The following is a 13,794-nucleotide window of genomic DNA, read 5'->3' as shown; positions in this document are numbered from 1 at the left end:
CTCAGCAGTGTACTTCGTCGATCTGCCTGTTCTGCTCCCCGCTCTGTCTCTGGTGAAGCCTCTCGCCGCCCCTGCACCTCTGACCTGTACCCCAATCTATATGCATAAATAAATAAATCTTTAAAAAAAATAAAAAAAAAAAAGAAAGTTTTTTTGGGGTGCCTCTTGGTGGCACAGGGGGTTGAGTCTCAGCACTATGAAGCTGTTGGTAGTCACTGCAACACAAATTCAAACCCCACCCAGGTTGCTGACCCACATGGCCCAGAGATCTCTCCTATCTGGCCTGCTGTTCCCTTCAGCAGTGTATTGCAGTAGATCTACCTGATCCACTCCCCACCTGTCTCTGGTGAATCCTCTCATCCCACCCCCACCCCCACCCCTGTACCTTTGGCCTACACCCCAGTTTTGGGATGCATAAATAAATCTTAAAAAATAAAGTTTTGGGGAACAAGGCCTATAGTAATAAAAAGTTAGTTTGTTGACAACTAGTAGATTATGCTGAACTATCTTAACCTCATTGGTGAAACTGTTAGGGTATTTAGGACTGAAACTGTTATGATATAAAAATCTCTAGACATCTAGAGATTGAAAAATCATCAGTGAATAGGCACTGTTGAAATTTTTCTAGCACTTCATGGCAAAAAATTTACCTCTACATATTCTGCTATTAAATCTATGTTGTCCTGTGTACTTTTCTTACAACAAAGTAATTAAATTCATCAAATTGTTACTAAATCAATTCAAGATATTTATTGAACATTTTCCCTTGCCCATTGCTCTTAGTGCACTAGACAGTAATATGATATATAAACAGATATTGTTTCTTTACTCAAGCTTATATATAATTTGAAAATAGCAATTTATGTAAGTAACTCTAAAAGCAAAAAATAAATGTCATCAGAGGGATAGCAATGTGATCTGGAAGTAGGGAGTATTCTCAGTATAGACACTGAAGATTGGTTTTATGGAGGGAGACTTTTGAGCTGTTTATAAATGACAAACATTTAGTAGATAAAGGAGTCAGGAAAGGGCATTCCAGAAAGAGGGAATGGACTGAATGTGTCAAGGATACAGACCTGTAAAAAAGAATGCAATGTTGGAGATAAAAATGCTTTGATATAGCAATAGGGTAAACTTCATGTGAGTGGGAGAAGAGAATGGAAAGGTAGGCTTGACCTAGATTTTGAAAACATCCAATGGAATGTTGTGGAATTCAAAATTTTTTTCTGCCTATAAACTAGTAGATGATATGTCAATTTTAGAGTGTAAAGCTTTTATAGGGAAGAGTAATTTGGTCAAATTTTATTTCTACTTTATATAGGAAAAGGACATAATTTTATGATATTAGCTTGATTTATAATACAAAGCTGATTATAATTATTTGATTTTATTTCCATTAGATAACGATATATTTAGTTCCTCTGAAGATATTGTTGTCGCCCCAATCACCCATGTATCCGTCACATTAGATGGGATTCCTGAAGTGGTGGAAACTCAGCAGGTTCAAGAGACATACGCACATTCACCAGGAGCCTCTTCACCAGAACAGCCTAAGAGAAAGAAAGGTAGGTGGTTAGTTTGTTTAGGGCTAGTAGCCTAGTCTTATGTGGAATTCAAATATAATTTTAATTCAAGGATATTTCTACACCAATGTATATTAGACTTATATATAAGGAACTGAAGGCACAAAACCTGAAATGAGGGATTTCTTCATATTAGATTCACTTTTAAAACTAGATTGTATACATTTAAAAGTTTTGATCTGTTTCACAGAAGAAAGCTTTTGCAACTTTTAAAGGCTCAACCTCTTATCTAAGGTAAGAGTAAACTTAGGGGGAAGAGCAGATCTGCTTCTTCCCACAAGACATAGTTTGAAAACCACCAGCATGTATTCCAGTTGGAGAAATACACTGAGCTGGAAATCAGCGGGTAACTAATAAAAGAGGAAAATGTTAGACTGCATTACAAGGAAACTTTTAGCTTTTCACAAATTTTAGGACCATTATTTGCATTCTATACTGTGACAGTCTTCATTTCATAATTTTGTTACAGGGCACCCTTGCTATGAAATGGGTTGCCACAAAGCCTGTATCTGTAGAGTTTATTCAGACATCCTTTCTGCCTAACAGTCTGATGATTCTACTCCAGATTCTTTAATATTTTGAGGTTTTTGTCTTGGTTAATTGTTCCACTAGCTACCCAGTGACTTAAGTTCATGTACAAGTCAGGGAAATTCCGAGAGCCAAAAATGAGCTAACATTGCAGTCGCCTAGGAGGGCAAAGAAGGATATGTCCATTTTTGATAACCAACGGGCTTGGGTTTTTGCCCATGTACAGGCATTGTTGTACACATACATCACCTTGTAATTGGGACCCTTTCAAGGTTATACCCTCAGGGGAAAAATAGTCTACCTATTAGTACTGACAGCTATCAAGGAGGCTTGTATTTCTCATCTGAGATTTGTGAATGGAAAAATTCTTCATTTGGCATTTAACTATCCTGGGCTTGCCTTCACCTAAGTTTACAAATTAGATTTTAAGCTGTCACTGACTTTAGGAATTTCTGGTCAAGTAATTAGCATAAAAGTGTTGGTTAGCTGTAATTTGGGTGTACCAGGCAGAAGTTCTTGTGAAATTATTCTTGTCCTAAAATTTATCAAACTAGAATTCACCCTTGTAATTTAGACCACAGGAAGAGTGAACCTCAAGAATGTTGGGGTGAGAGGTATTAAAAAGAATCCATTTATGTCCAGTCTTCATTGTTTCTGATATATAGCCAACATGGTTATCTCAACCTAAATTACAGTACATTGCCACTGGCATGTAATTCTAGTTAAGTGGCAAAAACAGATCACAAACAATGCTTTAATATGTTGGCTGACCCAGAAGAAAGCTGCCAATAATACAGTTTAATAATGTTAGAGTAGACTTGTTTAGACATTGGATGATGGATAACCATAAAATGTTTGCTGTGAATCAAAAGAAATACAGGAAAATGATACATTTTAAAACACAAAGAAAAAAAATTGAGTAAGTGGCTCACAAAAATTTTGCATCCTTTATTTTCTATATCTCCAGAATTTGGAGACTTTTTCATTATTTGAAAACTAACTATAAGCGGAAAAGATACTTATTAGATAGAAAAGTTAATACTTACTTTTTCACTTATATAACCAAAAGGTAGACAAATCTATGTCTACCTGCTTAAATTTTGAGTAAAAAACTTTGTCAGCAAAAAGAATATTTCCCCTGGGCCCTCCCTGGTGGCACAGCAGGTTAAAGTACAGCACTATGCAGCTATCTGTAGTACTAGTTCGATCCCCAGCCAGGGAGGTGATCCACAGTCACGGCAGACCTCTCCTGTCCCACCTGCTGCTCCCTTCAGCAATGTATTTTAGTCAGTCCAGTTATTCTACTCCCCACTCTGTCTCTGCTGAATCCTATCATGCCCCCACACCTCTGACCTGTACTCCAGTTCTTATATGCATAGATAAATAAATCTTTAAAAAAATTTCCCCAAATTTTAAGAAAACATTATCATTATTGTCATCTTAAAGATAAGATAATAATATTTTAAACTCATTTTCATTTTCACAAATAATCTGAAGTATCATTTCCTACATAAATATGTTTATGATCTCACCTACATAAATGTTAAGTTTTTCCTGAAGTTAATTTTAAGTATTTATCATTTTAGGAGAAGAATATTTGTGATCCATGTACAAAGTATTCTATGTGAAACTTAGGGTAAATGGGAGAAAAACACATTTATAAACAATTAAATTGTTCATTCTCTCTCACCTTTGAGGGCACCTATTTATGTAGAAGTATTTTGATTCCAAGGAGAGGGCAAGTATTTATGGGGAAGTTTTTTGATTTCAGGGAGAAAATCTAAACCACCACGACCAGATTCCCCAGCCACTACCCCGAACATATCTGTGAAGAAGAAAAACAAAGATGGGAAGGGTAAGTGCTACTGTAATTTTTCTATATTGCTTACACATCAAATGACATTTAGATTGCTTTAAAATCTGCATATTGTAAGTGATGCCACCAACTTTCTTGACATGTAATGGCTCTTATTGCTGCCATGTACTTATAAGATACTTTCCATAAAGAGACTGGTGATGAATGATGTGAAAGTAACCCATGAAGTCTAAGAGATTTTCACTTACCTGTCAAAATAATCCATTCTTTTGTTAATAGTGAGTCTTGGAAGAATTCAGGGCAGTTAAGGTTTTTAGTTCAAAGACATATTAATTGCCTTGGAATTCTAGTATTTTGATAACTGCTGCCCAAATTGAAGAAAATTATTATGACTGATCTACTGGCTCTAATATAAAGAGACAGCTTTTGACAGGTTCTGTATAAATCTTGTTAACTGTTTCTTCTAGATAATGGTTCTTAAAGAGATAGAGATTGTCTCAGAATACTTTCTGCCTAATTCATCACAAATCTAATTGGCTAGATTACTATGCTTGAAATCTTATTTGGAATTAACAAAGAGATCTATATTGGTCCCTAAAAACTGTGACCATTATATAACCAATACTATCTGAATTGTGTAAATTTTTGTGTAAGTGGAACTTGTAAGACTTTTATTTGTGCCTTATTGTGCTCTTTCAAAGAAATTTTAGTCATTTAAAGATAAATTGCTTCTATTTTAGGCAATACAATTTATCTTTGGGAGTTTTTACTTGCACTACTTCAGGACAAAGCAACTTGTCCTAAATATATCAAATGGACCCAACGAGAAAAAGGCATTTTTAAACTGGTAGATTCTAAAGCAGTGTCCAAGTTGTGGGGGAAGCACAAAAACAAACCTGATATGAATTATGAGACCATGGGAAGAGCTTTAAGGTATGTAAAGATTTTGTAGTTTCTTGGTAAGAATGCATTTCCCTAAATACTAAAAAAATGTTAATTACTAAAGATGTAATGAATTAAAGAAATTATTTGGTGATTTTTATTTATTAAAATGCTAAATTACACTATGTAGAAATCAGTACGTATTTAATCAAATCTTATTCTGATTTGGGAAACTTGTTTACATTCTCAAAATTTAATGCAAATGATATTTTATTTATAAAGTAATTACAATGATTAAACTATCATCAGGAATTGTAAATTCACCAGAGAGCTCATATGTTTTGAGTTATTAAACTTAAATTTAGCACAAAGTACAAATAGTCATAGTGTAGGTACTAAATAAAAGGGTGAATTTTTAGATAATGATCTCTAGTATGTGTAATATATTATGATAAAGTAAATTTGAAAATATTAGACACTGTAAAAATTTTGCTCTTAAAAAGTCTGTTTTTCTGTAATCATATTTGTTCTTCAAGATATACATATATTTGAGGTTTTTTAAAAAAATATTTACTTATTTATGCATACAAGAACTGGGGTACAGGCAGAGGTGTGGTGGGTGAGAATATTCACAAGAGAAAGAATGAGAAGCAGAACAGGTAGACTGACTGAAATATACTGCTGAGGGGAGCAGCAAGTAGAACAGGAGAGGTCTGCTGCCCCAAGTGGGTCACTCCTTTGGCCGGGAATCAAACTGATGCTGCATTGGTTTCAGATAGCTTCACAGTGCTGCCTTTAACCCCTTGCACCACCAGGGAGGGCCCATTTTTGAGAGTTATTAGAATTATCAATGATCTGTTAACATGACAATTAGGTTTTTTTTTTAACTCATATTTTGTTGCTTGGGTTAATTCAAATCATTAACAAAATTTACATCACTTATATTTTTTACCTTAAAATTTTTTCTTCAAACTTTATCGGTTTGCCAGTTGCTTACCCAAATATATATAAATTTTGTGAGAAAAATGAATCGGGCCCTCCCTGTTGGCAGAGTGTGTTGGAGCATAGCTCTGGGAAGCTGGCTGCAGCCACTTCAGTGCGACTTTGATTCCTGGCACAGAGGTGATCCACATGGCGCAGCAGACCTCTCCTGTCTGGTCTGCAGCTCCCCTCAGCAATATACTGTTGATCTGCCTGTTCTGCTCCCCACTCTGTCTCTGGTGAAGCCTCTCACTGCCCCTCACCTCTGGCCTGTACCCCAGTTCATGGTGCATAAATAAATAAATCTTTTTTTTTTGTTCATACAAAACTGGGGTACAGGTCAGAGGCTCAGGGGCGGTGAGAGGCTTCACCAGAGACAGAGTGGGGAGCAGAACAGACAGATCGACGAAGTACACAGTTGAGGGGAGCACCGAGAAGGTCAGGAGAGGTCTGCCACGCCATGTGGTCACTTCCGGGGCAAGTGGAAATCGAACTCATGCGGAAGTGGCTTTAGATTCTCAGTGCTGTGCTTTAACCCACTGCGCCACCAGGGAGGGCCAAATAAATAAATCTTAAAAAAATTTCACACTGGTAGGGAAATCATAGAAAGTTATGGAAGAGATAATCTTTGGCAACCTATCAGGAGGCTAGACAAAGTGGGAAAAAATGAAGGGCTCAAATAATCCCTATACTTTATGAAGAATCCTGTAATTAGAATTGGGTTTAGATTGAGTTACTAATAAGGTCTTTTTCTATCTGGTAAATAAATGTATTTTACATATTTATTTAGAAAATACTTCTTAAAATTATGTTATATAAAATGTTGGCCTTCATTTAGAAATTAATTTCTTACTTGTTTGTTTCAACTTTAAACTTTAGTTTATGATTAGGACATTTCTTGTTTTGTTGAATATTATGTGTACTGGAGTAAAATATTGATGAATTGTCTGCTTTGAATAGGTACTATTACCAAAGGGGTATTCTGGCAAAAGTAGAAGGTCAGCGCTTGGTGTATCAGTTTAAGGAAATGCCAAAAGATCTTATTTGTATTGATGATGAGGATCCAAGTTGCAGCATAGAGTCTTCAGACCCATCACTGTCTTCAACAACCACTTCAAGTAGGAACCAAACAAGTCGATCGAGAGTATCTTCAAGCCCAGGGATAAAAGCAGGAACCACTACAGTTCTAAAACCAGGGAATTCTAAGACTACAAAATCCAAAGATCCCGTGGAAGTTGCACAGCCGTCAGAGGTTCTGAGGACAATGCAGTCCACACAGTCCCCATATCCGACCCAGCTCTTCCGGACTATTCATGTGGTACAGCCAGTACAAGCTGTCCCAGAAGGAGAAGCAGCCATAACCAGTAGCATGCAGGACGAAACATTAAACTCTTCCGTTCAGAGTATTAGGTGAGAAAATTATAAGTTACTAATATGTATCACTATGTGATATTTCTGCCCAGTTCCTTTTATTTGTTATGTGGGCCAGCATTTTAGAAGTTAACATTAACAACTATATGGATTTCAAATTAGAACTCTTGTTCAACAGATTGTTTCTGCAGCAATATATGTCAGCCCTGTGATTGTAGCCATGACTTCTTATTGGACATTTCTTGATGTTACTTTATCACTATAAGTGTAGTCCCCCAAAATATACATAACTGGATTGACCTATACAAGAAGGGCTGCATATATAAGGAAGTTCAGAGAGTAGATTAAGATCTTTTTCCAACACCATGTCAGAAGCTATAAAAATTTCATCATAAATGGACATATCATGATCCATTTCAGATGCAATTTCAGATTGCTTTGAGTTCCAAGAAATAACTCAGTTGTGGAGTTTAAAATGGTAAAGAGGCCAAGAATCTAAGTTCCTTTTCTTTTTTTCAGGTTTTTAGAGTTGCAGAAGTTGAAAGAAGAGTTTTTTGGTTTAATCAATTCAAATTGGGCTAACAATCTCAAGAAAAATACAAACAACTTTTGACCAGAAGTTCCTGTCTTTGTAGCTTGATCTTTTGCAGAAATTTGGGACTGGTCTTGCTGATTTAGAATAGGATGAGGGAGGAAGGCATTTGCAGTATTCTAGTTTTCTGCTTCTACTGCCATTAACTTTCAGAACAGGAAATTGAAATATATAGGTGTTCTTCCAAATCCAATAAAAATGACTTACTGTGTTCTTTAGCCAACTTCAAGCTTATATTTGTATATTCCAAAATATAAATGCTAGATTTCTGTTCCATTGATTTTGAAGTACGTAAACATTACTTAGAATTAAGAGAGTGTTAGATTATTACGTCTTTCTTGTATGACCCATTTAAACTTATAACAATGTGAAAATATAATTCTCTTAAATCATTCACTGACATGAAGGAGTACACAGATAACTTCTATTTTATTTAGAGAAAGGTGGTGTGTGTGTGTGTGTGTGTGTGTGTGTGTGTTTTAGTATGTAGAGATGTTGATTTCTTTTTCTATAATATATTATTTTCTTACATTGTGGGTCATCTTTTCTATAGTCACTGTTCTCCGTTAGGTGTGGCACTCTCACCAATACCTGCCTACCATTCCCCAACCCCACCCCATCCCACCGCTACTCCATTCACTCCCACTCCTCTCCTGCTGCAGGATGTAGATTGATGATGGTCGGCTAACAGGTCTTTTTCCTGGAACCTTGTCTTTGCCTGGGTGAGGACCTGGGTTCCTGAACCACAGCATACCAGGCTGCTCTAATCCCCAGGTGCAACTCTGAGGCAAGTGGCAAGGCAGTGTCCTTCAGGAACCCCTTGTAGGGGAGGTATGTGGAGTGGGTCTGTGGACTCCTTGATTTTGGAGCTTCCTGTGTTATAGGGGAGTGTCCTGTTTTGTTCAGGTCAGTCTGGGCTCTGGGTTCTCAGTCTCCTCATCACACTGGCTGTACCATCCATTGCAGTGACTGTTATCTGATGCTGCTTCTGAGTCTTATAATTTTGGCTTTGAGAACCTTGCTCCCCATCAGTGTCAGCAGAGAAATTTTCTGGTGGTGACAGACTCCAGTATATGGTTGGTGCAGTTCTTCTCATCACCTTTCATGGGGTAATATATTTTTAACTGTTATTATAGGAATACTTAGTTTTCTCCCTATTTTTTAAAATTTAATTACTTTATTTGTATATATTTTACATCGGGTGTAGTCCCCATAGAATTTCCACCACCAGCTCACCCCTGCACCATCACCTCAGTCTGTTTGTACCTTCTCCCTCCGCTGCAGTGTGTCTCTGATTTATAATTGTCTGATTATTTTTGTTTACTTTTGCTGTATTGGGTTTTTTTTTAATTGTTGTTATTTTTCTCCTTCATCCCTTATTTGGTTTACCTATATTCCTTCTATAAATGAAGCCACCCAATATTTTTCTTTTTGAATTATTTCACTGAGCCTAATCCTTTCTTACTCCATCCATGTTGCTGAAAATGGCATTAGATTATATTAAATTATCTTTTTTTTTCTGAACAGTATTCCATTGTGCATATGTACCATATATATATATTTAAGATTTATTCCTTTATGCATACAGAACTGGGGCACAGGCCAGAGGTTCAGAGGCAGTGAGAGGATTCACTAGAGACAGAGTGGGGAGCAGAACAGGCACATTGATGAAGTACACTGCTCAGGGAGCAACAGGCGAGACATGAGAGGTCTGCTGCACCATGTGGATCACCTCCAGGGCTGGGGATCAAACTTGTGCTGAGGCTGCCACAACTAGCTTTGAAGTGCTGTGCTTTAACCCATTGCGCCACAAGGGAGGGCCTCGTATCATATCTTCTGAACCAGTCATCTATTTTTGGGCATTTAGGTTGTTTCCAAGTTTTATCATTTATAAATAGTGCTGAGTAAACATAGGGGTGCATGTATCCTTTTGAATTCATATTTTTGTGTTGTCTCCCTATTTATTTTTATTTTCCTCTAGGTACTATTGGTTACATAAGACAAGTAAATATCTAATTAGAAGTGGTTCCTTCCATTGATTTATAATTTCTAAAATCTTATCATTGTATTTGTGTTGAGAGGAAAATTACAAAGATCACATCTTATCACTGGTACCATTCCGTGGAGATTCAGTAGTATTTTTAGGCATGTGTAATCAGTTTCCTTTTTAGATCTTGAAAATAAAGCTAAATAAACCAAACACACAAACACACATACTATAACTCTGAGAGATAATAAATGAATTAAATTGTGATACTATATTGGGTATTTTATTATATTCTGTCAATTTCTGAATAGGTCTCAGTGTCAGATATTAAAACATTGTATAGCTATACTCCCCAGTGATTTTGAAGTATAGGTATTATGATTAAACACATAGGTTATGCTGTCAGATGACCTTATAACTTGGCCACCTTATAAAAGCTGTTCAACCTCCGTGTATCTTATTTGTATGTAAAGTGGAAATATTATTTAAAGGGTGGCAGGGATATACATATTTACAGACACAGTCTGTATGCTTATGATATGTCTAGTATTATTTTAGCTATATGTACATGGTATATGAACTCTAGCCATGGGAATTCCTTAAGAGACATCTTTATTTAAAAGATCTGGCTTTAGGATCAGGTACAATACCCAGGCTCAGATTTCCCTCAAGATATCCTGCTTCAGGTGAGCAGGGGGAGAAAGAAGGAATAGTATAGTTTGGAAAAACTCCCTTGATTTCAAGGTTGTTCTGATTCCATCTAGATTTTTCCTACCTGCCCGATAATAATCAGCATATTTGGCCTTTATTTCCTAGCCTTACTCACTTCACCTGTTAAACCTTCATTACTTGACTTAATACTGTTGTCTTCTAGTTCTGTCCTTGAAAGAGCTATTGATACCATGTTGTTGACTGGCCCTTACTGTGTGGCTTGGGTAGCAATATGAACCTGGGAATTAGTGTCTTCCTTGAATCCGTAGGCTGCAGTCATCCTTTATCTTCCCAGTTACTTTAAAAGTCTTATTTGCTAAGTCTTTTTTTTTTTTTTCAATTTTTCCATTTGTTTCTAGTCCATTTGTTTTCTCTTCCACAATCTGATTTTTCACATATGTGACAGACCACATAACTGTAACTTACTAAGATTTACCTGTAATAATTTACTGACAGTAATTATCACTTGGCTTATGGGGAACTAATATTAGCTGTTATTCATTAGTAGTGTTCATCTATCTTCTCTAAAGTAGAATTCAGAGGGAACACAACTGAGATCCAGATGCTTATTTTTTTCAACTGCATTTGTTTTATTTTAACAATGGCTATAAAATACAAGCCCCACATCTGTGTGCTTTCAAATTAGATTGAGTCATATCATTTGTGTAGCTAACTCTTTCTTCAATAAATGAGATTAACAGCCTTGCACAAACTGGGTTTTATGATGTTATGACTAAAATTTGTGAAAATTAATTTAAACTGTAAAACTTGCTAAAAATGCTTCCATGTATTTTTGCCAGCACTTGGTTTTATTTTGTATTGTCAGCCTATGAACCCTCAAAAATTAATTATAGATGTCTTGTTTATGTAGTACATAAACTATAAACTATTAAAAGTTCTTGTAGTAATCCTGTCACAGGTTTAAGACCAAGGTGACTTTTAGTTGAGGATTTTTCCTTCCTTTCTATAGAAAAAAGGTAAAAACATGATTATAATCATGAGTTTTAGCATTTATAGACTAGCATGTTGATGACATTTCCCCTCAAATATAAAGTAAGCATTGTGAATTAAATTATATCCTCCACCCCCAATAAAGTTGTGTTAATGTGGCACTTTGTAAACTTTTTCCTAGCCATATGGCACCAAGTTAATTATCTTGGAGTTCGGTGTTGGGCATTTCTTTATGTACCTTATTATTCAATACAGGTTCTGACACAATGTTCATGTTTTGTTGAACATAAGGGAGTTGCACTTGAAATGTATAACTCACATTGTCAACATGACTTGTTGAATGCTAAAGTTGTAAATGATGCAAAATATCCTGATTTTCTCACTTTTATTTTGTAATCTCAATAGGACGATACAAGCTCCAGCTCAAGTTCCAGTGGTCGTGTCCCCTGGAAATCAGCAGTTGCATACAGTAACACTCCAGACAGTGCCAATCACAACAGTTATAGCCAGCACAGATCCCACATCAGGTGCCGGGTCACAGAAGTTTATTTTACAAGCCATTCCATCATCATCACAGCCCATGACAGTACTGAAAGAAAATGTCATGCTCCAGTCGCAGAAGCCGGGCTCTCCTCCTTCGATCGTCTTTAGCCCTGCCCACGTGCAGCAGGTTCTTCCTAGCAGCGTGCAGTCCATCTGCAATGGAACTGTTAGTGTAGCCTCATCTCCATCCTTCAATGCTACTACGCCGGTAGTGACCTTTTCTCCTCGCAGTTCACAACTTGTTGCTCACCCACCTGGCACTGTAATCACTTCAGTTATCAAAGCTCAAGAAACAAAAACTCTTACACAGGAAGTAGTGAAAAAGGAGGTTGATGATACTTTACAAGAAGACACTGAGAAAACAGAGCAGCAACCACAGCCTTATGTGATGATGGTGTCCAATTCCAACGGGTTTACCTCTCAGGTAGCTATGAAACAGAATGAACTGCTGGAACCCAACTCCTTTTAATTAACATACCAAAGGAATTACTGATGATCATTTTTTAATTGAACATTTTCAGTTGTACGCAAACTATCTGATTGATTCTAAGATAAATTCTACAGAGGCTCCTAATTTTGTAGCTAGATGTTAAAAAATAATAATTCAGAGTTAATTTTGACTTTGTTAAATGAGGAAGGAAAACCCAAGTGTTTCTGTTTTCCAAATGTTTCAGAATTCAATTGTGAAGGAACAGGCATTTTATACTATGAAGGCCGTCTTTTGAGATTTTTTTCACTTGCTATTACCTAAGCATTTTTAAAGTTTCTTTTTTTAATTTTACATGTATTCATTTTTCTGATTTTTTTGTAAATATAGTTCTTAAATATGAGACAACAGGAAATTTATATAGGAACTATTTCATTCCATTTATGTAAGTTAAGTCTTGACTCTGAAGTGCAAGATACCATTTAGTGCTTTGTTAAATGATTTCACTTAGATTGACTTTAGTTGGCTGCACTGTATAATGAACTATGAATATTTAAAATATAACATTAAAATTTGAAATCTACCTATGAGAAGGCTGACCCTGATTTCAGGAGCAAGATTAGTATAAAAGCATCAGCCTATGAATGGCTCTCCTATTAACTGGGTTTTGTAGCCTTCTCAAGCCATTTGATCTCTCATTTGACTCAGCGCCCTCATAAGAAAAAAGGATGCACTGGATTAGCTAAGTGATCTCAAATAAACTTTCAGGTTCTAAATTTTATTATTCTAACCCCTATATTTTAAATTAGTATCAATTAAAACATCAGCTTTTTTCAAAATGTAAATATAACTAAAATATTGAAGAAGTGGCCCCACAAAATTCATTCTACTGTTAGCCATAAGATCTGCATCAAATCTGAATTATTTCTGCTTTCTTCATGAAATTTTTTGACTACTGTGGTCTGATAGTAAATTTATGTTGCCAATTGCTAAATAGTGTATTGCTGTTCTGAGAGTCAAGACTCAGAGAGCAACCAAGCTTTGGGCTAATCTGACTGACGAGTCAGTTGTTATAAAGAGCATATTCACTTTTTATTTTGGATTTTTTATTGGGGATGGAGGGGGGGAAATTGCATACAAAAATATACATATATATCCACGTTTCTGAGATAAAATAGTTTTTAGATTACTTTTTCAACTGTAAATAATGTACATTTAATTTCACAAGAAAAATTGTTCTCTGCAAATTTTCTAGTACAGCAAAGAGATTTTTGTAGAAGAAAAAATTATGTTTAGAGGTCTAGTGTTGTTATATGTTTTCCTAATACAGAGTGAATTTGTATTTAAACAAAAGTTTAAATTTTGGAATCCTCTAAACATTTTGTATCTCTTAATTGGTTTATTATTAAATAAATCATGTAA

The 13,794-nt window shown here is 35.8% G+C and overlaps 1 protein-coding gene across 2 annotated transcripts in view; it reads left to right on the top strand.

The window, feature by feature from the left end:
- The window catches only part of ELF1 (E74-like factor 1 (ets domain transcription factor)), an 82,491-nt gene extending 68,963 nt beyond the window's left edge, over positions 1–13,528 (top strand). For both annotated transcript variants that reach the window (XM_004680119.2, XM_012723281.1), the window contains exons 5-9: positions 1,401–1,565; positions 3,883–3,966; positions 4,668–4,860; positions 6,751–7,200; positions 11,808–13,528. In XM_004680119.2, the coding sequence (XP_004680176.1) occupies positions 1,401–1,565; positions 3,883–3,966; positions 4,668–4,860; positions 6,751–7,200; positions 11,808–12,414 (1,499 nt within the window). In that variant the 3' untranslated portion in view covers positions 12,415–13,528. The remainder of the gene's footprint in view (positions 1–1,400; positions 1,566–3,882; positions 3,967–4,667; positions 4,861–6,750; positions 7,201–11,807) is intronic.
- The last annotated feature ends 266 nt before the right edge of the window (positions 13,529–13,794 follow it).

This window comes from Condylura cristata, unplaced genomic scaffold, assembly GCF_000260355.1.
Source record: "Condylura cristata isolate star-nosed mole 26May11 unplaced genomic scaffold, ConCri1.0 scaffold00010, whole genome shotgun sequence".
NCBI classification, from domain to species: Eukaryota; Metazoa; Chordata; class Mammalia; order Eulipotyphla; family Talpidae; genus Condylura; species Condylura cristata.
Note: the sequence above shows the minus strand (reverse complement) of the source record. Positions and strands in the feature narration are given on the sequence as shown.